Source organism: Cibotium barometz, chromosome 10 (genome assembly GCF_041138505.1).
Source record: "Cibotium barometz isolate CiBa-2024 chromosome 10, ASM4113850v1, whole genome shotgun sequence".
Classification (NCBI taxonomy): Eukaryota; Viridiplantae; Streptophyta; class Polypodiopsida; order Cyatheales; family Cibotiaceae; genus Cibotium; species Cibotium barometz.
Genome location: NC_141055.1, coordinates 37,653,022 through 37,680,521, shown reverse-complemented (window position 1 = coordinate 37,680,521; position 27,500 = coordinate 37,653,022). Strand labels below are relative to the sequence as shown.

Below are 27,500 nucleotides of genomic sequence, written 5' to 3'. Positions count from 1 at the left end.
TCTAGGTAGTGAGGAGGTCTGCACCACATAATTGTGTGTTGAGTCACCAGTGTGTTTGGATCAAAGTACATTGTCTGTGAGAGATGGATTTAGGGCTGCCAAACCCCCTAGCGGTTGCTGGGATATGAATGGTAGTCATTCATGTGGAATGAAGTCCATGATTTGAAGGCCTCACCTTGATATAAATTCACTCGTCGTCTTAACTCTCCTCTTTGAAGTAGCGGGGTCCAGGTTGGGTGGTGAGTTAATTGCTTTCCTTGTGTTCTCTATTTCTCTCTCTCATGTGTAGTAGTGGGACCTATGGTTCAGTTGGTGAGTTTGCAACTCCTTTTTTTTTTTTCTTTGGGGTTCACTATGCATATATGTGCACACTTTTGGTGCTTTTGACATAGGTTGGTCCTGCTGCTATACACGTTCAAGCAATGTGTCTTTGCATTTATTATTTGGAAAATTGTAACATTTATTTGACAGGTCAAGAACAACAGGAGACCATACCATAAAAAAGTTAAGGTTCTGACGGTTGGCACATGAGAGAAATTTCTCCGGTGGTGCAGCGCAGTGTTCGAAAAAAACCCGGGTATAGTGTAATTTGCACTTGCAGATTTTTAAAATTACTTTCAAATTTGAAACTTAAGGGTACAAAAACCTGCAGATTTTGAGGGGTTGTAGAACAAAAACCTTCAAAATTTGAAAATTTTCTTTATAAATAATTTCACAATTATTAGATGAAGGTTTTGTACTTTTTGGGAAAATAGTTTTTTTCGAACAGTGGTGCAGCGACTCTGACAGGCACTATTTGGGGCACATGTAGATGGGCCCTAGCATTGGAGCGCACCGTTTATGCTGCACATTCAGCGGAACGAATTCATCAATGGCACTCTGAGATGACTTCATCTCGTCGCTGTCCCCAGCTGCTGCAAATAAGTTGTTGCCATCATGTGAATTGGTAAAGTTTTGGTGCTTCTTTGTTTTCCCCTACAAGTTGAACTATTCCATGCACGCGATTCATAAAACACAACCATGCATCCGTCTGTTGTTGCTCCTCCACTTGAAACAGCTGCAGCTGTTCAACACGATTGCATGCTTATAAAAACGATTGCATGCTGTTCAACACGATTGCATGCTTATAAGAACAATTGCATGTTGCTCAAAACAATTGCATGTTGTTCAAAATAATTGCATGCTTCTCTCCCCAAAGATTGCAAGCTGTTGAAAACGTGCAGCTATTGAAAACGATTATAGGCAGCTATTGAAAATAATTGCCTACTTCTCAATCGATTGCATGCTTATAAAAATGATTACATGTTGTTGCAAACGATTGCCTACTTCCGAAATGATTGTATTCTGTTGAAAACAAATGCATGCTGTGGAAAACGATTGCATGCAGTCCTGTGTCTCTCTGAGTGTGATCACATTACTTGTTGGTCTTTGAGTGTGAGCACATTACTTGTTGGTCTCTTGGTACCTCACAATCCGAGTGCATGGCAAGGATAAAACTCATAGTCTATAGATACACAAGTCAAGGAAACAAATCCCTCTCTCTCTTTCTCGTCGCAAACAATAGAATGACATTAATTCGCCTTCTGGAGTTGAAGAGGCACTAAGCTTCAATGGGAGCTTAGTGTTTGTTGAAATATACAAGTGAAAAGGGTGTGTGTGGGAACAAGCCCTTAGCAAGAGGCTGTAAAAGAGAATATGTAAATGTGAGAGAACCTGTGAAAAGGTGAGAAGTATCTACTGGGAGAGAATAAAGGGTAGCATGAGGAGATTTAAGAGGTGTGGAGATATTCTCGGAGGGAGAGGTAGAGGGAATCAAGCAAAAGCGGTGGAGTGAATCAAGGAGAAATGAGTGCGATTAGATGCTTGATGTAAACTCTGTAAATTGAGACATTGGCCTAATGAGAATTTACTGGTTTTTGATTATCCATGCTTATATTAAGTTATCAACAGTTAATTACTCACTAATCACATCTTAATTATCATCTAATCTCTTTGATTCTAGCATTTGATCCACCATAGCTCATCACATTGCTTTAAATGATTCTAGCATTTGATCCACCATAGCTCATCACATTACTACAAACTTAACAGTGTTGCCAACAACCTACACTTTGACACTGTGACCAAGCTTACCTCTATCTTGCATGAGGCTACGTCCAACTTAGAAGTGGTTGATGATGTGCTGTGTATAGATTTCCATGGATCTAGTAACAAAAGAGGAGCACCTTCATGGGCCATGCATGCTTCAAATGTACAAAGCCCATACGAGGATGATTGTCAGGAGTATGTGCCTCTTTCGAAAGAGGCCCATGAGGTACAAGGGCAACAAGAATCACTAAAATTGATAGAATTTTTTAGAAATTCAATGAACTACAGTTTTGGTGTGCATTCATTTGATTCACACTAAACAAGATTCACCTCCATGTTCCTCTTTACCACCACAGTTTATTTAATCACGATCATCACTTTGACAAAAAAGATCCCTGCATAATTGTTGACTTCTTCAAGTAGCTATGCTGTGTTGCTGTGGAGAATGGCCTTATAACAAACCTCGACCTCTGTAAAATCCGATGTGTGAAAGAAGGCTGCTCATCTATAGCACTATAATAAAGCTTCCCTTTTGCAAGGTATATGCCTACCGAAGGCATCCTTCAGAAAAGTTCACCTGTGACTTCAGAGCTTAAAATATGTGTACAATATCATAGGCAAATCTGAATAAAATTAGGGAAACAACTAGTTTCAAGCAAGGTAATTAAGAAAACAAAGTACAAATGACTGTAAGCACATACAAAGAAAGAGATTAGTAATATAAAAAAATTATAGGAAGGGACTACTACAACTACTACAATGACAACATAAATCAAAATATTCAAAGGGAGAATGTAGAGAAAAACTTGATGCCAAAATCAAGTTCGGATAATTTGGCATCAAGAATAGGCTTCGTGATTTTTGATGAGAAATCAGAAAACCATCTTCCCTTTTTTTTTCCTTAGACTTTGCATGTCAATGAGAGTGGTAGCCTTTTTGTCCCACAACTCCATTCCATTTGGTTGTCAACAACCCCATATTGAAACCATTCCAAGGAGGTCATCTGCATGGCCACAATACATGTTTGATGTATTGCATTGTATACCATCATCTATTTTTAAATTTAGAAGCGATGAGAGACACATGTTGGGAGGTTTCAATCCGGTGGTTCACCAAAACTTCACAATCTGGTGGTCAACTCACCTTTGTGCATCCCCTTGATGACTCACAGTTATGACATTCCTTGGCATTCAAAAGACATTGCATGTTGGTCGAGCAATATCTTATTTGCTTTCAGAAAGGCTATTGGTTGAAGATAAGGGTTTGCATATTACCCATGATCTTACCAACCATGCTAGTGGTGTAAGTGTGTGGCCTATCTCCCAGGCGGATTATCAGTGTCCACCGCCTCACTAGATGAGCTCGATATCTCAACACTCCCCCTCAAGCTCAACTCCATCTCATGTACACCAAGCGAAGCCCTGAATCTGCGGAGCTTCTATGTACCCAATGCTTTGGTGAAGATATCACCGACCTGATCCTGTGTGTGCTGACATAAACAAGGTCAACGTCTCCTGCCAAAACCTTCTCTCTGACAAAATGGTAGTGGACCTCTATATGCTTTGTTAAAATTACAGCAATGTGATGAGCTATGGTGGATCAAATGCTAGAATCAACATCATTAACAAAGTGATTAGATGATAATTAAAATATAATTAGTAAGTAATTAACTAATAGCTTAATGTAAGCATGGATAATAAAAAACCAGCAAATTCTCATTAGGCCAATGCCTCAATTTATAGAGTTTACATCCAAGCATCTAATCCCATTGATTTCTCCTTGATTCACTCCACCTCTTTTGCTTGATTCTCTCCACCTCTCCCAGAATATCTCCACACTTCCTAAATCTTCTCACCTTTTCATAAGTTCTCTCACATTTACAGATTCTCTTTTACAGCCTCTAACCAAGGGCTTATTCCCGCACACACCCTATGCACTTGTATATTTCAACATACTTCATGCTGCGAGCATGAAAAATTGGGTTCCTGGCCAACTGTATACTGTCAAGGTTATCACAAAAAATGATCAACTTGTCTACCCACCACTGATAGACCCAAATCTACAAGTAGCTTTCTCAACCAAGCTACTTGCATGCTGCCATAGCAGCACCTCTGTACTCGGCCTTTGTAGTACTGGATAGAGCAACCGTAGGCTCCTTCTTACTGCTCCAAGTTACAGCAGCACTCCCCAAAGAAAACATGAAGCCACTAGTAGATCTTCTATTTGAGATACTAACAGCCCAATCAGCATTTGTGTACCCATGTACACATATCTCTGTCCCAGTTTTATAAAATAGTCAACAATGGAAAGTAAACCTCACATACCTCACTATGTGTCTCAATGTATTTAAATGCGACTTCCGAGGAACTTGCATAAACTGACTCACCAATCCAATAGCATAGCTCAAATCTGGCCTGGTGATCGTCATGTAGATCAAGCTTCCTACTATGCGCCTATACATAGTAGGATCCTTCAAAATCTCTCCTGAATCTGCACTCAACTTGCCATTTTAATCCAATGGCACTGAGATAGGCTTACAGCCTGTCATACCATACTTGGACAACATGTCCAAGCCATACTGTCTCTGCAGTAATCCAATACTATGTGGTGACCTAATCACCTCAATGCCCAAGAAATATCTGAGCTTCCCCAGATCCTTCATCTCAAACTTCTGTCTAAGCAAGATCTTTACATCAAAGATCTCTGCATCATGGTCCCCCATAATGATCAGGTCATCTACATAGATGACAACAAGCACAACCCCTCTATCACTGTGTCTCACATACAGCGAGAAATCTGTGTTGGAATTAGGGTTGCAGGAATGCACACACAACTTCAAGAAGATGAGGAAGCTTGAGCACAACACAGTAGTGTATTATGAGTGCCAAAAATGAAAGATCACAAGCCCTAGAAGATAATGGGCGTATATACAATGCACGGAGGAAAAAACCTCCTAGTGAGGGAAAAAGTGCCCCGGCGGTCCTAAGTGTGTTCACACACATCACTACTATAATATGGTAACAAATCCCCCCTGGAGTGATGCGGTGAACAAGAGCTAGCACTCATGTATAGGGAAGTGTCTAGCTATGTGGACGAATCCACAAAAGGGAGTAAGCCCAAAGCTTTGCGAAAAGCTTCGAACTTCTCACGAGGCAGAGCCTTTGTGAAAAGGTCTGCAAGGTTATCCTGTGTTGGCACATAAGCCAAACTGATCTCTCCTGCAGAGAGTCTCTCCCTGACATAATGGTAGTGCACCTCAATGTGCTTCGTACGAGCATGGAACACTGGGTTCCGCGCAACTGCCAATGCGCTCTGACTGTCAGTGAAGATGGTGGTGGCAGATGGCTGCCCAACACCCAAATCAGCCATAAGGCGTCTGAGCCACACACACTCAACCGTAGCTGTGAAACAACTAGAAGTGGCCACAGTAGGCTGCTTCTTGCTCAACCATGATATGCATGAGCTTCCAAGCATGAAGCAAAAACCACTCGTGGACACGCGTGTGTCATAACAACCAGCCCAGTCAGAATCTGAAAAAGCATGTAAATCTGGCGGCAATGATCCCCCCTTGGGATAAAACAACCCAAGATGCCGAGTACCACTCAAATAGCGAAAGATACGCTTCACTGCCTGCCAATGCTTAATGCCTGGGCTATGCATAAATCTGCTCACCTGTGAGACTGCAAACTGAATGTCTGGCCTCGTAATGCATACATAAATGAGGCAACCAACAGCTGTCTGATAGAGTGTGACATCAAAGTGATCTCCAGCATCATGAAGACTCAACTTCAAACCTGTCTCCATTGGAGTAGCAATAGGCTTGCAGTCTTCAAGGCCAAATCTCCGCAACAATGTTTCAATATACTTTGTCTGACACAAAGCAATACCTCCATCACACTGCTTAAATTGTATCCCCAAATAATGATGCAAATGCCCCAAATCTGACATCTCAAAAGAGGCATTCAAATCAGCCTTAAAATCAGCAATATGACTCTTATTTGGTCCTGTGAGCAGCATGTCATCGACATAGAGAGCAATGATTAGATGTACACCATCCACACGTTTGACATACAAAGTGCTCTCTGTTGGACTATTCTGAAACCCATGTGCAGTCAAATATGCATGTATTTTTTCATACCAAGCTCGTGGAGCTTGCTTTAAACCATATAAAGCCTTTTTTAACCTGCACACTTTGTTTTCCTGCCCTCTTTGAACAAAACCACGAGGCTGCGATACATACACCTCCTCATGCAAATCTCCATTTAAGAACGCAGTCTTTATGTCCAGCTGATGTACATTCCAACCATTATGAGCTGCTAATGCACAGATGCTACGAACAGTGGTCATACGACATGTGGGAGCAAAAGTCTCATCAAAATCAATGCCCTTCTCTTGAGCATAACCTTTTGCAACAAGCCTAGCCTTATGGCGATCCACTGTGCCATCAGGTTTACGCTTCAATTTGTATACCCACTTAGTGCCAATGGCCTTCTTGCCAGGGGGCAAGTCACATAAAGACCATGTACCATTCTTCATAATAGCATCGTATTCTGCTTGCATAGCAGCCATCCAATTTTCTGAACTTTGTGCCTCATCAAATGAAACAGGCTCACTTTCATCGCACATACTAGAAACAGCCAATGCATAACAATCTGACGCATAAGAGGCACCATGAGAGCCAGAACGAGTGCGACTAGACAAAGGGGCATCCAACTTGCTGTCACGCAAAGTCTGCACCAGCCATCTAGGCATATTCCTAGAGCCCTCAATCTCTTGTCTCTCATCCTCAAGTGCATCATGCACATCTGCATCAGATATAGGCTGATCTGTGCCATCATTTAAAACCTGCATAGGCTGAAAAACTGCCTCATGAGGTATTGCACTTGACTGTGCACCACTGAAAAGAGGCAACAATGTATCATAGACATCACGTGAGCTGATATCTGTCTCCTTAGTACATGAAACCAAGGGCTGAACTGCATCTTCCACAAATACAACATCACGGCTAACCAAAATGCGCTTTGTCTGTGGATGATACAAACGATAGCCTTTGCTCTCAGCACTATATCCAACAAAAATACATTTGACAGCTTTGTCATCCAATTTTCTGCGATGTTGCACAGGCACTAATGCATATGCCAGGCAACCAAAAACACGTAAATGGCCAACAGATGGCTTGCGGCCATGCCATGCCTCATATGGAGTGACAACCTGTAATGCTTTGGTGGGACACCTGTTTAGTACATAAGTGGCACACATGACAGCCTCAAGCCAAAAACCATGTGGTAGACTTTGACTCTTAACCATACATCTTGCCATTTCCATGAGAGACCTGTTTTTTCTCTCAGCCACACCATTTTGCTGTGGTGTATACGGCACTGTACATTGGTGTTTTATCCCACGCTCAGCCAGAAATGCATTAAATTCTGAAGACATATACTCCCCCCCTCGATCTGAACGGAGGGTGCCCATCTTACTTTCTGACACATTTTCAGCCATAACCAAAAACTGTTTGAAGCACAAAAACACTTCGGACTTTGCCTTCAAAGGATATACCCATGCATGCCTGGTAAAATCATCAATGAAAGTCACGAAGTAAAGGTAGTTTCCAAATGATGGAGTTTGCATGGGACCACAAACATCACTGTGAACAAGCTGCAATCTGCGTTCAGCTCTCACTGATCCATCTTTGGGAAAGGAAGCACGCTGCATTTTACCCAATATGCAGCCCTCACAAACATGCTTGACAGGTGCCTCAAGCTTAGGCAAAGAAGACACCATTTCAGATTTCTGCAGGCGCAGCAAACTTGCAAAATTCAGATGACCAAAACGTGCATGCCACAGTTTTGCATTTGAAATAGCCTGCGTATCCATAATAGCACATGCTGAATCCTCTACACATTTGCCATCCATATTGAGCTTATACAGCCCTCGACATAGTGAACCAGATGCTACAATGATGTCACCACAAGAGAGATCATGAACAGTACATCTGTCATCCACAAATTTTACAACCAAACCTGTTTTGGCAAATGCGGAGACTGACAGCAGATTCTTTTTGATCCCTGGCACATACAATGCATCAAAAAGTGTAAAGGTGTTGCCATTTGCAACATTCAGCACAATCTGTCCAACTCCTTTAACGGGATAAGAGGAGTTATTGGCACAAGTGACAGTATTCCCTGTGGGAGCAGACTCAAGGAAAGTGAATAAACTGCGCTGCGAGGTGATATGCTTAGTGGCACCACTGTCAAAGTACCATACATCTGAATCTACTGCAGACATACATGTGTCATGCAAAGATGGGTCATAACTGCACTGCGCATTGAATGCCCATTCTGTATCTAGCACAACATTAGCAGATTCATTGTTAGAAGGAGAGGCATCTGCAACAGCCATACCAGCCTCTTTCTTCTTAGCCTCTTTCGCAGCCAGCTTAGGACACGCTTTGATGACATGATCATTTCCCTTACAGTACTTGCAAAATGTCTTGTGTTTGTCACCCTTCTTCTCATCTTTGTCTTCCTTCTTTGGTTGCGCAGCATTTGCAGATTTCTGCTTACTAGAAGAAAAGCCAGCTTTACCTTTCCCGCTTCTCTGACTAGCACCGAAAGCTTGATCTGTGACACGCATACTATTCCTGTTTTGCCTTGACTGGTCTTCTTGCAGCAAAACAGAAACTAACTCCTCAAATGATAAGGCATTGGGATTGCCTTTCATCATCAAGCGAAGAGTGGAAGCAAAACCCTGATAAGAATCTGGTAGACCATTCAAAACAGTCTGCACAAGTGAACTGTCTGACAGGATTTCATCTGCAGAAATGAGCTGCTCTTTGAAATCCTTGATCTTTGTCAAAAAGCTATCCATAGAATCACCTTCGTTCATATGCTCATTCTCCAACTGTTTTCGGAGATAAGCAACACGAGCCTCATTTCTTGCCTGATACAATGTGGCAAGTACATCCCAAGCATCCTTAGAAGTCCTGCAGGAGCGAATATGTGGGATAATGGTACGTTTGACAGACAGCGCAATCAAGGCATGAGCCTGCGCATCTCTACCATCCCAACGAATCTGCTCTGCTGAAAGTGGTGGTTCTCGAACAGCTGCTACAGCACTTGTGCCTGCACCATCATCAACAGTACCTGTTTCTGATGTGTTTGCAGCATTTCCAGCCACAATAGGACGTGCATCAATACCCTGCACAATATTCCATAACCCCTTTGCTACCAATACATGTCGCATCATATATGCCCACAATGGATAGTTGGTGCCATCCAACTTATCCTCAGCAGCCAACATGCGGAATACATCATTGTTGTCAGCCATGGCCAATGACTGTACTACTAGATGTAAATGCTGTCTGCAAGAGGTAAACCTGTATAAAATCGACCTGTGCTATATAGCACAGCCCAAAACAGACGAATGGGCACCTGTCCTGCAGATTTTAATCTTGACAGAAAATCTGCACAGTAGGACGATTTTGCCTGCGCAGTACTTGGAATGCAAAAACGGAGGGCGAAATGACTTCAGATCAAAATTCTGAAACGACTGAGCCCTACGGGCTCACCCACGGCATATACTAACCTGCAGACGCTCGTGAAACCTCGTTGCAATCGGAGGAGATGAAGCGGCAGGTGCCGGTGATGCTGCCCGGGAGGAGGAAGCCTGCTCTGATACCAATTGTTGGAATTAGGGTTGCAGGAATGCACACACAACTTCAAGAAGATGAGGAAGCTTGAGCACAACACAGTAGTGTATTATGAGTGCCAAAAATGAAAGATCACAAGCCCTAGAAGATAATGGGCGTATATACAATGCACGGAGGAAAAAACCTCCTAGTGAGGGAAAAAGTGCCCCGGCGGTCCTAAGTGTGTTCACACACATCACTACTATAATATGGTAACAATCTGCATTGGCTACATGAAAACCAATAGTGACAAGATATTCAGAAATCTTGTCAGACCATGCTCTTGGTGCTTGTTTTAAGCCATACAAGGCTTTCTTCAACCTGCAAACATGCTCGGGGTGACTCACATCCTCATAACCAGGTGGCTGCAACATATACACCTCTTCCTGCAAATTCCCATGTAAGAATGCATTCTTTACATCCATCTAATGTAAAGACCATTGCTTTGACGCAGCCACTGCTATCTCAACTCTTACTGTTCCATCTTGGCAAATGGGCTAAAAGTTTTCTCATAATCAATGCCATATATCTGTGCATATCCTTTGGCTACCAATCTAGCCTTGTACTTGCTTATGCTTCCATCACTGTTATGTTTTACTTTGTATACCCACTTGCATCCAATGGCTTTCTTGCCTTCAGGCAATTGCACTAAATCCCAAGTCTCATTTCCATATTGTGCATCCATCTCCTCATCCATAGCTTTCTCCCAACACACATTTTCAAGAGCCTCATCAATGCATGTGGGTTCTACAACCTGTATAACTTTTGCTAGGTATGCATAGTGATGTGCCACATAACCATCATAGGTAAACCTCTGCACATGATTCTTCACTCTCCTAGATCTTTGCAGCTTTGTATTCATGGCTTCCATAGCCTTCTTTACACCAGGTGTTCTCATAGCTGGTATCCCAAGATCCTCATCAAGGCTCATATCTGAGCCACTAGACTCTCCATCAACATGAGAATGCCTTGCAGAAATGTCAAGCATACTAAGGGGCTCAACCACTTTCTCTTTGCTTTTATGTGATGTACTAATCACATTTGCAGGACAGATATTATGACGCAGCCTGCCACTCCATGGTCTATCAACTGAACCACTAGATGAGGACTCTCCTGGTCCACTCAAAGACTGTGATTGCTGACTTGCATTCTGTGCAACCACATTTCCACTCACATCAGCCTCAACAGCTTCTTTTTCAGCAGCATACCAGCTGATCATCTCATCAAAAACAACATCCCTGCTTACCCTCAACTCACGTGTAGCAAGGTTATAACACCTGTATCTCTTTTGCTCAAGGGAATACCCAATAAACACATATTTTTCAGCTTTTGGATCCAGCTTAGTTCTCAGCTCATCTGGCACATGCACATATGCAATGCATCCAAAGACTTTCAGATGAGACAAATCAGGTTTTCTGTCAGTAAACCTCTCCTTTGGAGTTACATCATGTATGGCTGCACAGTTGGAGTCATGTTCATGAGTAAACTGCTGTAGAAACAGCTTCAGCCTAATAGCTATGCGGCATATTCTTCTCTCCCATCAATGCTCGCGCAATCTCAGCAATGTGCCTTTTTTTTGCTCACAGTAACTCCATTTTGCTGCGGAGTGTATCTGCATGCTGAATACTATTCTTCTTCAAAAATTCAGAGAACTCATTGGAGAAGTACTCTCCCCCTCCATCTGACCTTAGGCACTTTACATGTTTCCCTGTTTGCTTTTCAATCATAACTCTGAAATTCTGAAAATGAGTGAGCACCTCACTCTTTTCCTTCATGAAGTATACCCACACTTTCCTTGTGTGGTCATCAATAAATGTCACATAATACATGCAGCCTCCCATAGATATGGTCTTTGTAGGACCCCATACATCTGAATGCACAACATCTAGTGCATTTCTGCTTACATTTCTGTCACGTGGAAATACATGCTTTGTTTGCTTTCCAAATTGGCATGCTTCATATATTTTCTGCATATCTTCAACTTTAAACTTTGGCAGCCCTGTCACAATTCCTGTAGTCTGCATAGACTTCATTCTCTACACATTCACATGTCCAATTCTTTTATGCCAAATGTCTGTGTCTGCAATAATTCCTGAACCATTTGCAAACATCACAGCACTCACTTCAGGCATGTTTACATTCAATGTAAACATTTTGCCCACTTTGTTGCCTTTTGCAACCAACCTGCACTTGTCTTTAAAGTCTTCAACATAACAACCATCAGGGTTAAACCGAACCTGCAAACCTTGCTCAATCATCTGGCCAACTGAAACCAGATTCTTTGTTATGTTCGGAACATAGGACATCTGCAAGGTACTTCACTTTGCTATCCTGCATAGACAATGACAAATCTCCAACATGGGCAATTGGATGAGCAGTGTCATCTCCTGTTTCCATAAAACGTGGTCTTTCAAAGTTTTTCATCTCCTTGAACCACTCCCCATGACTTGTTATGTGGTTCGAAGCACCTGAATCAACGTATCATACATCATCTTTATGTGCTGCTTCAACATTTTCAGACATGGCATTAACGACATGCTGCATAACAAACAACCTTTTATTATCCTCATTGTTTCTGCTCGAGGATGCATAGTTGTGTTGCTGTAATTTTTCATTTTGCATGTCAGCGTGCTTCTTATGACAATCTGCCTGCACATGTCCAGGCTTACCACAATAAAAGCTAACACGTGTATCATTATACTGCCTTTGCCGATTTTCCATTTTGCATGCCAGCCTGCTTCTTATGACAATCTGCCTGCTTCTTATGACAATCTGCCTGCACATGTCCAGGCTTACCCCACAATAAAAGCATCCACGTGTATCATTATACTGCCTTTGCCAATTTCCACGACCTCTTTGACTCCCCCTACCTCTGAATTGGCCTCTTCCACCTGCGTGTTGTTGTTGTGAATTTTGGGACTGTTGTTGTTGTTGCTGCTGCTGGCCATAATTTTGATTACTTGTTCGGCCACCTCCTTGGCCGCGTCCATGGCCTCCTCTACCTTGTCCTCTTCTTGAACTTGTGTAAAAGTCCTGTTGCTCTGAACTGCTTTTGTTTTGTGAAGACTATTGATCTCTTCTATAATCAACAGTCTTCTATAATCAACATAGACACCAAATCTGTGAAATTGGGAATGTTTTCCCGAGTCTGAATAGACGTCTTGAACGCCTTGTATTGTGGCCCGAGACCAGTAGACAGACTTCCACCTTATCATCTCATCATCTACTGAAACGCCAATAGATGCAAGGGATTTCACAATACCGTTGATCTTCAATGTATAGCCATTCACAGACATACTCTTTTTCTCCACAGTATGAAGTTCATTCTTCAATTATGTCTTTCGTGCCTTGGTATTCATTTCATAGAGTTTTACCAAGGTGTCCCATGCCTCCTTGGGGGACTTGACATCCTGTATGTGCCCAATCATGGTGTCCTGTATACTGATAGAGAGCCAATACATAACTTTTCTGGCTCCTTGGTTCCAATCCTTGAACTCTTTCATATCTGCAGCAGTCGGATCGATCTCCGATATCTCCGATACCTCTTCATGCTCACCTTCTATATGTAGTCCCAGTAACCCTTTCCCATCAAGAAATTTATCAACGTGAACTTCCAAGCATGGAAGTTGTTCTTGCCAAGCTTCTCAGCAACAATCTGGTTTATGCCATCATTTGACATCTTGCCAGACACACAAATTCATTAGAAATAGCACTCTGGTTTTCATGCACAAACTGTTGTATTTTCTGCAGCGGTACTGTACTACACTCAAATGTCACAACCAGTGACCTCAATATACATTCATATACCCAATGGCAAATGTTGACCTCCTTGCAGCACACACAATGTCTGCACAACCAATCTGTCTTCCTGCAGTTCTTAAAAGAGAGTTCTGCATAGAATCGATGACTTACCCGCAGTGCTCGAAATCGCTTGCTTTCTGAAAAACAGAGGTCCTAATGTGTTCGAAACACGTTTTTGACCCAAAAAGTGTCATTCGATAAGACGTCCGATAGGACGATATAGTTGCCCTATAGCTTTACTCTCGCAAAGAAAGCTCCTCAATCAGAGATCGTTTGCCGGTGCCTCCTGTAGAGCTCCCGAGACAAGGATGTAGTCGCCAACACAAATAGGGAAGAGTAGATGAAGCTCTTACCCTCGTACCGCTTCTTGTGCTTCTCTTGCTTACAGCTCAGCCCTTAGCATGAACCAATTTTTGATACCATGAAAAGATGCAGGGGAGAAGAGAGCTTGAGCTCTTGCAAGCACACACACACTCACAAAACCCTAAAAGAGAACACAAAGGGTGAGAGGCTCAAAATCTTCTTCTTCTTCACACAACACTCAACACACCATATACAAAGATAAGAGTACACACAATATGAAAAGGTACTCAACCAAATACATACTAGGGTTCTCTATAGTGTGAACCCAACTAAATGAGCTGGCGCTATAACTATGCCAGTCTCTAGAATAGCCTATTATCCCACTGGCCGCATATCACCCATGATCTCCGCATTTGGAGGATAAACCAAGGTCTCATATGAGATGACAGAATCCAAGAAGGAGCTACCCTTTATCACCATTTGGTCCTCAAACCCTTTCCTAAATGGTGTACACTGAGACTGGATATTCATCTAGCTAGGAACAAGCATTGAGAATGAGTTTATATGCATTTTCTTTACTCATGTTTACATGCTTGAGCAATGGATTTCTATTAGTAGTTTGACTTATTTTTGTGTGCTGCCCTGAGATGCCATGTAGAGCCCAACACTGTCAGCAGGGATGCCTGCATGCTATGGCAAGTGATAATGCTTTTCTGTGTTGGTGGCAAGTGGTTAATAATTTGCAGGGAGTCTAAACTGGTGCAAGAAAGCCTTGTTGTGGAATTTTATGTTTGCATACACACATAAATAAGTGGGCGTGAACACTATTAATGTGGGCACCGGACACTTTGTGAAGTTGGGCATCCTCTACCTCCTTTTATACAAGGCGCCGTTCTTTGGCCTTGTATGTGTGCTCAAGATCATTGTGTGGGTTGCCCCCAACACTTAGCAATGGCTTCCCTAAATGACCGCCGGCCTAACCTACCACCCTCTCCAAACCACTCATGGGAGGAAGGCGCCTACCATTCAGCTTCTCTCGAGTCCTCTCCATTGTTGTACAACCAGATTTGTTACAATGAATCAATGAGTGATTTTCACATGGAAAAACAAACTAGCCACCTAGACAAAACCATCATAAAAGAGACTATGTTACAAGGACCATGTTACAAAGTAGCCTTGTAATGGGAGAGACATGTGATGTGGTAAAGAAAAATGGCTATCACATATAAGTTCTTTGTCTGAAGAGGTGGAGGGAGGTCAATGTGTGGACTCAACATCTATGACCTTATGTAAGCTCTCCACATCCATTGTCTGTGGTGGTAGAGCATTCCTATGTCTCTTTGGAGCTCCTGTGTGCAGGGTCACCTCAGTCCAATAGCCCTCGGCCATCAAGCTTGTTGTAGCTAGAGTGCTCTCTCTAAAGTGGCACCTGGGAGGCATAATAGCTCGAGTGGCTCGAGTGGCTACTTGGTAAGTTGGTCCATCAAGTGAGGTCACTTGAATCAGGGTCCCCTTGTGGTGATCTAGAGATACCTCCATCCTGGGTCCATCAAGTGAGGTCACTTGAATCAGGGTCCCCTTGTGGTGATCTAGAGATACCTCCATCCTGGCTCGAGTGGCTACTTGGTAAGTTGGTCCATCAAGTGAGGTCACTTGAATCAGGGTCCCCTTGTGGTGATCTAGAGATACCTCCATCCTGGGTCGAAAGAAAGAAGCAAGTGATGAATAACTATGAGGTATCTGGGATCTATGTATGTGCCTCTCTACATAGATTATCTCTCACTTGGCATAACACCATCAAATAGAACCCTAACAACGGTACAGTCTGGAGAGTCAATGACTGGGGCCAGTGGACCAAATCCATCTTGAAAAAGAGCAAGTGGAACTTCACCCACATCTCATAATAAATTAGGCATCTAAGAAAATAGTTCGCCTCTATCTCTACCTCTAGAGACTAGAATCTAAAAGTCCTCGTCACGTACACCCTGCACTGGGGTACATAGTGACACACTGGCATGATCATTAGTTCAAATAATTATACAAAATAGTACCATTTTATAGGAATATTTGTCATACGTTGTGACCCCATTGTGAGCCCTCAGTCCAAGGACAATCAACGAGCTACATAGGTCAGTCTCTCTGAGCCATGCAGGTTAGTCTAGAGTCAATCCTCTTAACCCATTCATTAGATAACGCATGTAGAGGTCTATCCTTAGCAATAGGGATTCATTAGCAAGCATGTAGAGGTCTATCCTTAGAAATAGGGTTTCATCAGATAAAACATATAGAGGTATATCCTTAGCAATAGGGTTTCATGAGCATAGATTGGTTTAGATTCACCTATGGGCCAGCACATAAGGGCTTCATCAAGGCCTTGGAGGAGGGACCTAGGCAACCAGTTAGTTGCCTACTTCTTCCCCTACCCACTGTTGGCCAGCCACATGAGGTCATCCTAGAGCAAGACGGCTAGGTATGGAACCCTTAGAGCTCTAGTCCGCCAACATTGGAAGAGGCAGCAGCAGCAACAGTCGACCAGTGGTGGACAGGGAGTCATAATGCTGAAAAAATAGTATTGTTTGTCCATAAAGCAGGCGGACAGCCTTTGGTAGTATGAATCGGCTAGCAGCTTGGTAAATATAAAAGCACGCGCATCATTCCCTCATTATTCATTTAGTTTTCACAGCAAGAGCAATTAGTAGTTCAAGCATCAATTAGCATCCTACTCTCTTTAGGAAATCATTGAAGCATCTCTTCAGCACATTCAGCCAACATATGTGCAGTTCTACATCTATCTGGACTTGCAAACGTACAATCCTTCAACTATCTGGATGTGCATAAGTGGCCCAAAGAGTCTTTTGTAGTGCCTCAGATTGGTGGATATGCAACCCATGTACAATCTTCCTCATCCTTGCAGCACGGGCAGTCATATGGCTTATTCTCAAGCATTGTACAACATTCTCTAAAGAATTAACATAAGCAAATACTCTTGCTTGCACAGTGGGGGGGGGGGGGGGGGGGGGGGGGGGGGGCTTCAATGGGTAAATTGGGACCCAATACTGTGTCGTCTACTTCACTTCTATTCTCTTCTTTGTCTCTACTCTCTAAATTGGATGCTAAAGATCTCACCACATAAAGGTATAAAGAAGGCCTTGTTGTGCGTTTACCATAATCAACCTCAGCGCATGTAACATTGGTATCAGAGCATCAAGTTGGTGACCCCACTCGGCTACCTAAAGAAGTGAGAGCATCCAAAGGATGGTAAAGCTGCGGTCTAGAAAAAACACCCAGGCCTCCACCATGTTGGGAGAGAAATCACATCAGAAGAAAGCTAGTAGGAGGTTATGGAGGCACAAACCTTCCAACGCGACACACCAAGAGAAAGTACACTTCCACCAAGCACATAAGAGCTCCTGAGGACAATGATGGAGCAAATAAATTCTCTAAAGATGCAGCTTGCCCCCATAGAAAAAGAGAAGCCCAAAGAAGGTATCTCAGATGTGGCACATATTTTCTTTAGTATGGAGGAACAAAGAAGAGAAGACGATGAAAGACATGAAGAAGCAAGAAGAAAAGTAGAAGAAGAAAAAATAAAGAAGAACAGAGATGTGCAGAGGAACAAAGTGATAAGGAATCCACACACAAATATGAGGAAGACTAGTGCCATTGAGAAGCCGCCGACCGAGAGTTTTAGCAAAGACCCGACTAGGAGGTTATGCAAATCGAGCATCACCGGATGATGGCAACATCCCTCCCCAAGAAGATGGTTCAGAATACCTCGTTCTCCACCACCCCTACCACCACCATCATATGAACATCTCCAAATTTTAGTAAGCATGATGGTAAGTGTGATCATGCTCGTGTTACTCGCTTTATTCATCAATTTGAAGCACATTTTCCTTAAGCTAAAAATTATAGATCCACAAGTTAGTCCATGTGTGGTAGCACCCTAGTGCACTGGGAAAAATGTTACTTGGTGGCAACATTGGTCACAACTTCACACAGACCCCATCATAGGCCAATTCAAATTTGATTGGGCTACTTTCATGGTTGACCTCAAAGCCCGTTTTCTTCCACCACAATATATGATCAATTGTGAGGATGAGTTTTACAACTCACTCAGGGTGGTTTGCTTGTTTTGACCTACTCCAATAACATGGTCCAGCAGCGGCATATCAGAAGAAGATAAGTTCAAGCAGTTTATTCGAGATTTAGAAACATCCATTAGGTACCCAATTAGGAATTTTGAACCTCAAACTTATGCATGGGCACTGAACCTCACTCAGAATCAAGAACTGATGTTGAATGGAGGTAAGCCCAAGCAGGTATAGTCTAATCCCAAGCCCCAACAACATTCATCTACCTAGCATAAGGGGTCTCAAAATAATAAAGATCGAAAGGAGAAAAAGAAAAATTATTAGGATCAATCGGGCAATAAGAAATATTCTACGCTCAAGAATCCTCTTGAGGAGAAAGCTAAGGAGGGCATCATTGGAGGTTGAACAGACACGGTATAGGACAAAGAACCATTGTTTCTTATGTCACACTATGGGACACGGGAATAGTGTTACCAAGCATTTCTGAAATGGCGGTATAAAACGGGTTTCATACGTTTTAAAACTTTTCCTAAAAGGTAAGAAACGGGGCCAAAAGGTTTTCAAACAAAATAGAAAAAACATGTATATTTTTAACTTAAAATATGCAAAAAAATGTATTTAGCCCTATGACACAACTTATAAGAGATCGCATTGAATTAATTTCAATAAAAACAAAATACATGTAAGATATGATGTTATCACAAATCATGATTGATCATTGGGCCACTACCCACCACTACCAAGAAAAGCTTTATGCTTCATTAATAGTGATCACTAAACAGAAACCAAAAGGATCACCACGTGGGTGATGAGTCATGATGATCCATGGCATAAATTTTACAAATGAAGCTAGAAGCTAGCATCAAGAAATTATCAAAAGAGTACATAAATATATGATGTTACATGTCCATACTAAATAACATGTCCAAATAAAATGATGTTGCTAGCTGCTATCTGCATCCTCATCCTCATCCTCATGCTCATCTACATCCTTATGCTCATCTACATCCTTATGCTCATCCTCATCTGCATCCTCTGCTTATGCAGCCTCACTCTCAGGGGGCCACTGTCGATAGTAGCTGAGTTCTCAAATGCCTCATCCTCTAGAGGTGCGGGTGCATCACTAGTACTAGCCTCTCGATGAGATCGTGTAGTGTGAGCTGGAGCCATGATCTCCTCATAGAGCATCGAATAGATGTCTCTCTCCTTGAGGAATGTCGAGAATCTCCTTGCACTTTGTGATATCAATCTTATCTGGATTCACTTGGCGAGGCTCAATGGGATGACCCTTTTCTTCTAGCAATTGGAGATTGCAATGGAAAAAGACAAGTCTCTCCAATTGTAATGTGGAGAGTCTGTTTCTCTTTTTTGTGTGAAAACTTGAGCCCATGTACTCAAGTTCCTCTTGTAATGGAAGGGTAGCTGTAACATTAGAAATCTTACAAACCATGAAAACTGTGAATAAACACAGAAGCATGTCAGATAAAAGAAAGATAATAGCCCTGCACAATACACCACACTAGGGGACAAAATATGAGCTGGACCCCCCCTTTATTGGTGGTTAGATTACCAAAAAGTAGTCTGCTTTCAAATATAACTTTGCGGGTTCCTAGGGATTCTCCACTGGCTAGCACCTATTTCTTACAGTACAATATGAAAACCAAAAAAATATATGCTGAATTTGATGTGAATCTTCAGCACCAAAGAGAATTCCTGGCATAAAGCACATGTAGGGCAACCATGGACAACCCATAGCACTCCCACATTAGCCCGGGACAGCCTGCATCTTCATGTTTCTCCTTGGCTGGCTCACAAAGCAAGTTGACTAGCTTTGTAGCAGTCAACCACCTCTCAGAAGCCACAAGGGAAGCCGACTAGTAGATGTTCACAATCGTGAAGGTCTCTGATCAGTAGGGAATCCCTTCTCCACAAATCAGCCAGCTCTTTTGCTCTTTCTATTGCCATGACCAAGAGCTTTTTAGGGCTTTAAATAGCCCACCAGCAGTAGGAAAGCTCCAAAAGAAGTTGACCAGCTGCCTTGGCCACACACCTATGTGAGTTCCGTGCGGAAGGCAGTGGTAGTTGGCTGTAGGAAGCTGTAGAACCAGTCACCATCTCCTTCCATGCACCGAAAAGCAGGCGCCTCCCTAAAACTGGAGTTCTCCCCTTGTAATAGAGTTCCACTGCTGAAAATAGCCTGGCTTGAGGAAAGCCCCTTACTATTTTGCTGTGTTCGCATCCTCGAATGGCAGCACATATCTATAGTCGATATGTTGCTGCATATGGGAGAATGCCGAACAACCGCCAGATCCCCATATACTTTGTAAAGAAGTTATATGTAGAGTTTGTCTTAGGGGAGTAGATTGACTACACCAGCCACCATCGGCCTGATAGGGCGGTGCTGGTCGAGGTCGTCTCCGAGACTAGGGGAGGTGGCCTCCACTAGCCCTTCATGTAGTTGCTTCTACAGATCCTCCGTTTGTGTCTTTGTGTACTATCGAGGCACTATTGAGGCACTAGGAGCCCAGGTGGGGATCAACGTGTAGAGTACCACACTGAGAGCATCCAGCACGTGGTGTGCCAATTTTCATGATCGATATCAACAAATGCTGAGGTATTTATACATATTCATTGCTTCTTTGGGTTTTCATAGTCGCTTGTTTACATTTTTGTATGTACTTTTCTATATTTTTAAAATGAGCGGCATGGTTGATCGTGTGTAGGGTCCCATACCTACTACGAGTGAGAGACTCACAGAGGAGTTGCTAGAGGCAACAGTGGAGAATGATCGTCTTAGAGCAGCATTGCAGACGATATAGAGGCAGCTGCAAAGGCACACCATGCGAGAGAGATTGACATCCACCTGGTAGGTATCTCTTGTATATGTAAAAGAGTTATAATTAAGGTCTAAAGTTATAAATTTCTTTAAGTAATACCTAATTAGAGAGACTAATCAATTATTTGTATGCTTTACTGTTTGAGTAGGCCAGGACTGAGGTATAGAGTGCTAGACCTGAGGCAGAGCAGCACATGATTATGGAGAGGATTGCGCATCACATGGTAGAGTAGTTGATCTTGCATGTTCGAGAGTTCCGTAGGCATTTTGACGTGATAGTGCCTTACTTGCCCTTATATCCACGGCTTGTTTTTATGGAGATTAGAAGCAAAGATGATGTCGAAGCTGAAGCACAGTCGATGCCGAAGCAAAGGCACTCTGTGAGGTCGGTGTCGAAGGATCTCATCAGTGGGGATGCAGAGGCACTCTGAGGTGGTAGTGGGCAGTGGAAGGTGAAGTGGTGCAGGTTTTGGTGACAAGGGTGCTGCGATATCTGAGGGGTGATTAAGAGCAGAGAGGGCTAACGTCCTGAGTGGTGTAGGCTCTGGTGATGAGGATGCTGCAATACCTTATGAGTGGTGGCGAGGAACAGAGAGGACTGCCAAGTCGGTGTGCATGTGACATTCCCCTTTGCTAAACTATTGATACTTTGACTCTTCTGATGATCCTCCTCCACTGAAACCATTGCCCCACTTTGTTTTTCTTGTGCCGCGGGACTGAGGTCGACTGTAGGAGTTGAATCCTTTGAGCCAAAGTCTTCTCCACTGTGGGAACTACATGGAAAATGCTGACGAATCCACTTGGAAAACTTGAAACACCACTAACCTGTTTGTGGATTCCTTTCACACACTATCTCCATCGTTCATGAACTCTGTACCTCCTGAGGTGATGTTAGAGCCACTTCCGTCTTCTTATATGGAGAAGCCCATGTTGATGCCGGTTGAAGCCCAAAGCTCCATTTTCTCCTTCAATGATGGATGTCATTCTTCCCCAGAAAACTCATGGGTAAATCTTGTATGCCTTTGAGATGCAAGATGCTTAGACTAACTTTCTATATTGGATTTCTAGGATGACTACTATACTGATGTAAGCCATGTGCGACCCTATATACTATGCTAGAATGTAAATGAATGGGTGCTCTGATGCATGCCTAAGGGAAAAACCCTAACGAGGATGAGTGAAGACGATACAGTGACAAGAGTTAGATTAGGTTGATTTGCAATGACACTTAACACTGGAAGCAAACACACCAGCTAATCTGGAATTTAAAGAAGAAATAGAATAACAACTTTCAACACAACCACCTCTAATGCCTGAAATATAAGAGGACAATATGGATGAACTACCTTCTACTCCAACAAACGAGGCTACACCCATTGACGAAGATGTAGATGGAGAGGTATTTCTAGAAATAGATGTATTTGGAGCCATGGATCTAGCTGAAGAGGATGAGAGAGTCGATGATGAGCTATAACATTTTATTTCATTTTTATTTGCCAAGCAATACTTGGTTTTTGTCACAGTTTTCTTGATTGGGACTATTAATGGGAGCTTTAGCAGAAAATTGTCATAATTTCTTGTTAATATTGCTACATATATCCTTATATTTGGGATCATTAGTGAAAGATTTAGCAAACAAATATTGGCTTATTAATTTTTATAAATATTATTACATATCTTTCTATTTATTTGAAAAGTAACTAAAAGCTGGGTTGATAAGAACTATGAGAACTAAAAACACTTGTCATAATTTCTTGTTAATATTGCTACATACATCCTTATATTTGGGATCATTAGTGAAAGATTTAGCAAACAAATATTGGCTTATTAATTTTTATAAATATTATTACATATCTTTCTATTTATTTGAAAAGTAACTAAAAGCTGGGTTGATAAGAACTATGAGAACTAAAAACACTTGAATTTTTTTAGAAGTCACATAAAAAAACAAAAAAGAATTTTTTGACATTCTTTTCGACGCTATTTCCAAGTCCACGTGTAACTAGGTTTCTCAGAAAAGATAAGGTCAGTCTTAACAGCATTCCAAGTCGACCAGAGTGAAGAGACCAGCTGGCTACCAACCGGTTTCACCATGAATTTGCTTGCCATAATTGTGATTGGGAGGAGGTTCTTTCACTTAGGGAATTGTTTGAGCTAGAATTGATCAAGATTTCTAGTGATCAGCCACGCCCAATCTTCAGAGGGGTAGAGAAAGCTTCTCAACACCCATTTGGTAGCCAGTCTATTAGCCAGGTTGGACACATCTTTGATACCAAGGCCCCCTTTACCTGTTTCCAAACAATACCATTTCCACCTAACTTTAGGGATTTTCCTAATCCAGGGGTCCCCTCCCCATAGATAGTTCCTGCATAACCTTATGAATTGCAAACAATAAGTCAGATTCAGGAGGTCTCCAACAGCTGAGAAAGTAGATGATAGAAGGGACAATGAAATGGTTGATTACCTCTTTCTTCCCCCCATAGATAGTTCCTACATAACCTTATGAATTGCAATAAGTCAGATTCAGGAGGTCTCCAACAGCTAAGAAAGTAGATGATAGAAGGGATAATGAAATGGTTGATTACCTCTTCCTGCCCCCCAGGTTCAGATGCATTTTCTGCCATTTGGCCAGTTTCCCTTCCACCTTAGTTAACACCCATAGCCATCTCTACTTGTTGAGGGTGACCTTGAAGCCCATAGAATGCCCAATAATATGAAAATCACTCCCTCTTCCCCAGGACCTTACAACCAGCTTGGATCAGCCAGTCGAGAGGCTTATCAATGAGAGTCCTGATACCTATTTTCTTATGGTTAATAACTGATCCAGAAGCCCTGTAATAAATGTCCAAGCATTCCCATAAGCACCTAATGCTTAGCTCATTATTAGCAACCATAGCATTTGTATCATCAGCAGCAAACATTTGGGTGCATAACTGCTTATTGTTGGGAAGAGCGATGCCACTCATTTCCCCTTTGTCCATCCTATCATTAATCAGCCAGTTCAGATCATCTACACAGCAATAGCATAGAGGAGGGGTGCTAGAGGGTAGCCTTGTTTGATAGGTTTGGTAAGGGAGAAAGCACCAGAAAGCACTCCATTGACATTCACCCTAGCAGTGACATTTCCAAAAAGAGTACTAACCATCTGGATGAAATGTTGACAGATGTAGTCCCGTGTTGAGATTCTTTTGCATACTCCATGCCCTCCCACAAAGTGATAATGGCATCCAAAATGTACCTTCCTTTGATGAATCCCTTTTGCTCCTGTCTGATCCAATTCTTCAGCTGACTGGATAGCCTCAGAGCTAAGGCCTTGGAAAATATTTTGTATGCACAGTTTAACATGGTAATAGGCCTCCAATTGCTCAAATCATTCTTCTCCCCTTTCTTATGGATAAGTTTTATCCAACCCTCATTGATTGAGAGGGGCAATGCGCCAAAAGAGACAGCCTCCTGCCACACCGCCAAGTAAGGGAGACAACAAGATATCCTTGAATGCCTTGTAGAATTCAGTAGCACCTGGGCTTTTCCTCACCTTTAGGCAGTCTATGGCCTTACCAATCTCCTCTTTGGAGATATTGTTTTCTAGCTCTTTAGCTAGTGTGTCAGGAATGGTTGGCTTCCTAGCCTGCCCTATGAGGGCAATGCATTTGAGTTGGTCCTTGGTCACCCCTCCCCCATTACTAAATATGTTATTAAAGTACTTGAAGACTCTTATTCTATTCCCTTCCTTAGAGGAGTTACCCAGATTGTTAGGATCATGCAAGGTAGGGATTGCATCCTTATATTGTTTGACTTTCAGCATTTTGAACATCTCAGGAGTGGGTAGGTCAACTTTCCCAGCCCACTAATCTCTAAAGAATAGGAGGGCCTCCTTCTGGGGATAACTCGTCCTCTCTCCTAATTTCAGCCCTAGTACTAAGAACAACTTCTTGAATGGCAGGGTGGTCTTCCTTGTTGGCTATCACTTCCAACTCTTTTAGTTTCAGATAAGGCAAGTCTCTTTTATTTTTCCTGATTCTGGTTACCTCTTTCACCTGATGCATATCAATAGGGCTTGGGTAGATTTGATGGCCAAACTCCATGCCCTTGTTGTTGCAGGGGTGAGACCATAGCTGAAGAATTCAGTCCAGATTCTTTTGACTTCCTCCTGTGCACAATAGGCATTTTAAATAGAGCTGGATCCTTGTAGAACCATTGATTAGAGACCTTTTTTTCATGGTTATCCAACACTAATATAATAGGGTAGTGATCTGAGAGGCAAGTAGAAACATCAGTTCTACATTCATATAATGGGGTAGTGAGATCTGAGAGGCAAGTAGGAGTTACCCAAGGTTTTTTTCTAATATATCCTCTATCCAATCTATCCAATCTAGCTTTCCTTGTCAAGTCCCCATGGATGTAATTCTGCCACATGTATTCACCAATATTCCCTACGTCACATAGCCCAAAGTGATCAGCAAAATGAGCTGCCAAGCTTGGAGCTCAGTCCCTTTTATGACTTGACCCAAACCTCTTAGCTGGTCATTTTTGGATTCTACCATATTGAAATCCCCCATTAGGATGATAGGATCAGGAACACTTCTCAAGGTACCCCAAGTTCTGATTTTGATAGCCTGAGTACCTCCAGCATAAATACCAATGAAGGAGAAGGTGTTCATTTCAAATGCAACCCACTGATCAAACGTATCAATCCTCACGTCATTTAATTCATTCTGATGGTCCATATGCAAACCCACAGCCACTCCTCCAGAGCCCTGACAGTGGACTGTGTAGATCTAGATTTGCTCTTTAGAAATGTTGAGCAACCTTTTTTCAAGCTCATCCCCACTCACTTTGACTTCAGTTAGAGCTATGAAGTCAAATCTACCTTGTTTCCTCAGCCATTGTTTCACTAGTTGGACTTTTGAAAGGTCAGGCCCCTTAACATTCAGAGTGGTGCATCTCATTTACCTTTTTTCTAAGTGTTGAACTTTTTAGGTCTCACTTTGGAGGCAGATCGAGGTGTGGTGGATCTAGCTTGAGCATGCATTCTTTTTAATTCCTTAACTATCTCCATTTCTTTGGGAATACCGTTTTCTGTATCAGATAGAGATTGATCAGTCCTGTCTTGCTCATCTCCCATCGTACCAGCCATCATTGCATGGGGAGGGAGCACCTGGTCATGGTCCATTTAGTTAGTTTCGGCTAGAATTTTGGATCTATCTAGAGGCGTGGATTGAATGAACTCTTGGGAGTCCTTCGAGTCTTCAGGGTCCAAGATGCTATCTAGCAAGGCGAAGGAGTTAGCAAAAGTCCTCTGGTTACCCGACCTATTCTGTCTAAAGGTCTTCCTCCTGTTGGATACGATAAACTTTTCTCCCTCGTCTTTTGAGGTAGAGGGAGCAAGGTGAGGGGGCACAGTTAGATTATTATTCACTCCAGTAGGCTGAGCTTGGTTGTTGGCTATTGGAAGATTAGGGGAATTGATGGCACTCAGATTGGGGTATTTGGTAGGACACTCTTTGATAACATGCCCTTGCTTTCCACAGTGGAAGCAAGCGTTGGGTAGGTGTTTATACAAAATGCTTTGCTGAATGTTATAGTCACCGCAATTGATTTCAACCTCGTCTATTAGGGTCCTATCTAGATCCACTTCCACAAGGACCTGAGGATACCAAGCCGAGTTGTAATCGTTCTTGGGCCTCATGCCTAGGCTTTGGACCCTGAGGGTTAAAGTTTTTGGACCAACTGAAGAAACAAAAAGGGATGTTCCTGTACATCCATTGCCTTGACCCTAGGACCTTTAGAGCCATATTTGAGTCTTTGAACAGAAAGAGGTAATACCCATTTGGGAGGGCTTGGATGATACCTACCTCAATACGAATGGAGAACCAGTTGTCTTTGACCCAACCCCTGAGGAAATCTACTGGTGGTCGTGGCCCGAACGATAACCCTACTAAGCACCGGGCTGTGTAATCCATTTCCATCGATTGAACCATATCTGGTGGAACACAGACCATAAATTTAATGGAAGAGGCATTACCTGACGGGGCCGCTACCTTTGCTGGAGATTGCATGTTGGTCTGTGCATCTTCTTTGACTTGTTTCCGGCAGCAGCAGCATCAGATTTAGTTCTTTCACTTGGGCTTTGGAATCTTCCTGTTGTTTTTTTGTATCCAGGAAGTCTTCTAACACCTGCTCATATTTCAGCATCGCATCTCGATTCCCATCCATGGCAGGTGGCCCACTGCAGGAACTGTTGAAACGCTGTGGCTTGAGTGCTTTTGACCGGAGGTGAGATTTGCGCAGTCCCAAAGCCAGAACCCTGCGCCCTGAGCAGAGTGGGGGTTCCCCTCCATGCGATGCCCATGCACCTGAGGGGGGGACGCTGTCGAGAGAGGAGAAAGAGGTTGCTTGCCAGAATACGCAGCCTCTGCGCAGCAGGCACAGAGGAAGGCGAGAGAAAAAAAACCCTAATTGCAGGAGACGCAGAGGACGCGATTCGACATCTTCACCGCTGCCTTGTAATATATCAGGGTTTATAATCACTATAGTGGCGTGCTATAAAATTCTATTAAAAAAAAACATTTTTGGTAGATTGGGTGACTATACTCACAGCTATTGTTAACTGCACGGGGCCCCATAATTATGTAGATTCTGAGGCCTCCTGGCCGTGAAGCCTGTCGGTGGTGGTGCAGCTGATCACTTC

At 42.7% G+C, this 27,500-nt stretch overlaps 1 protein-coding gene across 1 annotated transcript in view; it reads right to left on the bottom strand.

The window, feature by feature from the left end:
* Nucleotides 1-2,389: 2,389 nt before the first annotated feature.
* Nucleotides 2,390-27,500, bottom strand: part of LOC147634865 (uncharacterized) — a 25,877-nt gene continuing 766 nt past the window's right edge. Inside the window, exons 4-5 of the mRNA XM_086803307.1 lie at nt 26,835-27,352; nt 2,390-2,665 (exon numbers count right to left, since the gene is read on the bottom strand). Coding sequence (XP_086659433.1) covers nt 2,662-2,665; nt 26,835-27,352 — 522 coding nt within the window. The 3' untranslated portion in view covers nt 2,390-2,661. The remainder of the gene's footprint in view (nt 2,666-26,834; nt 27,353-27,500) is intronic.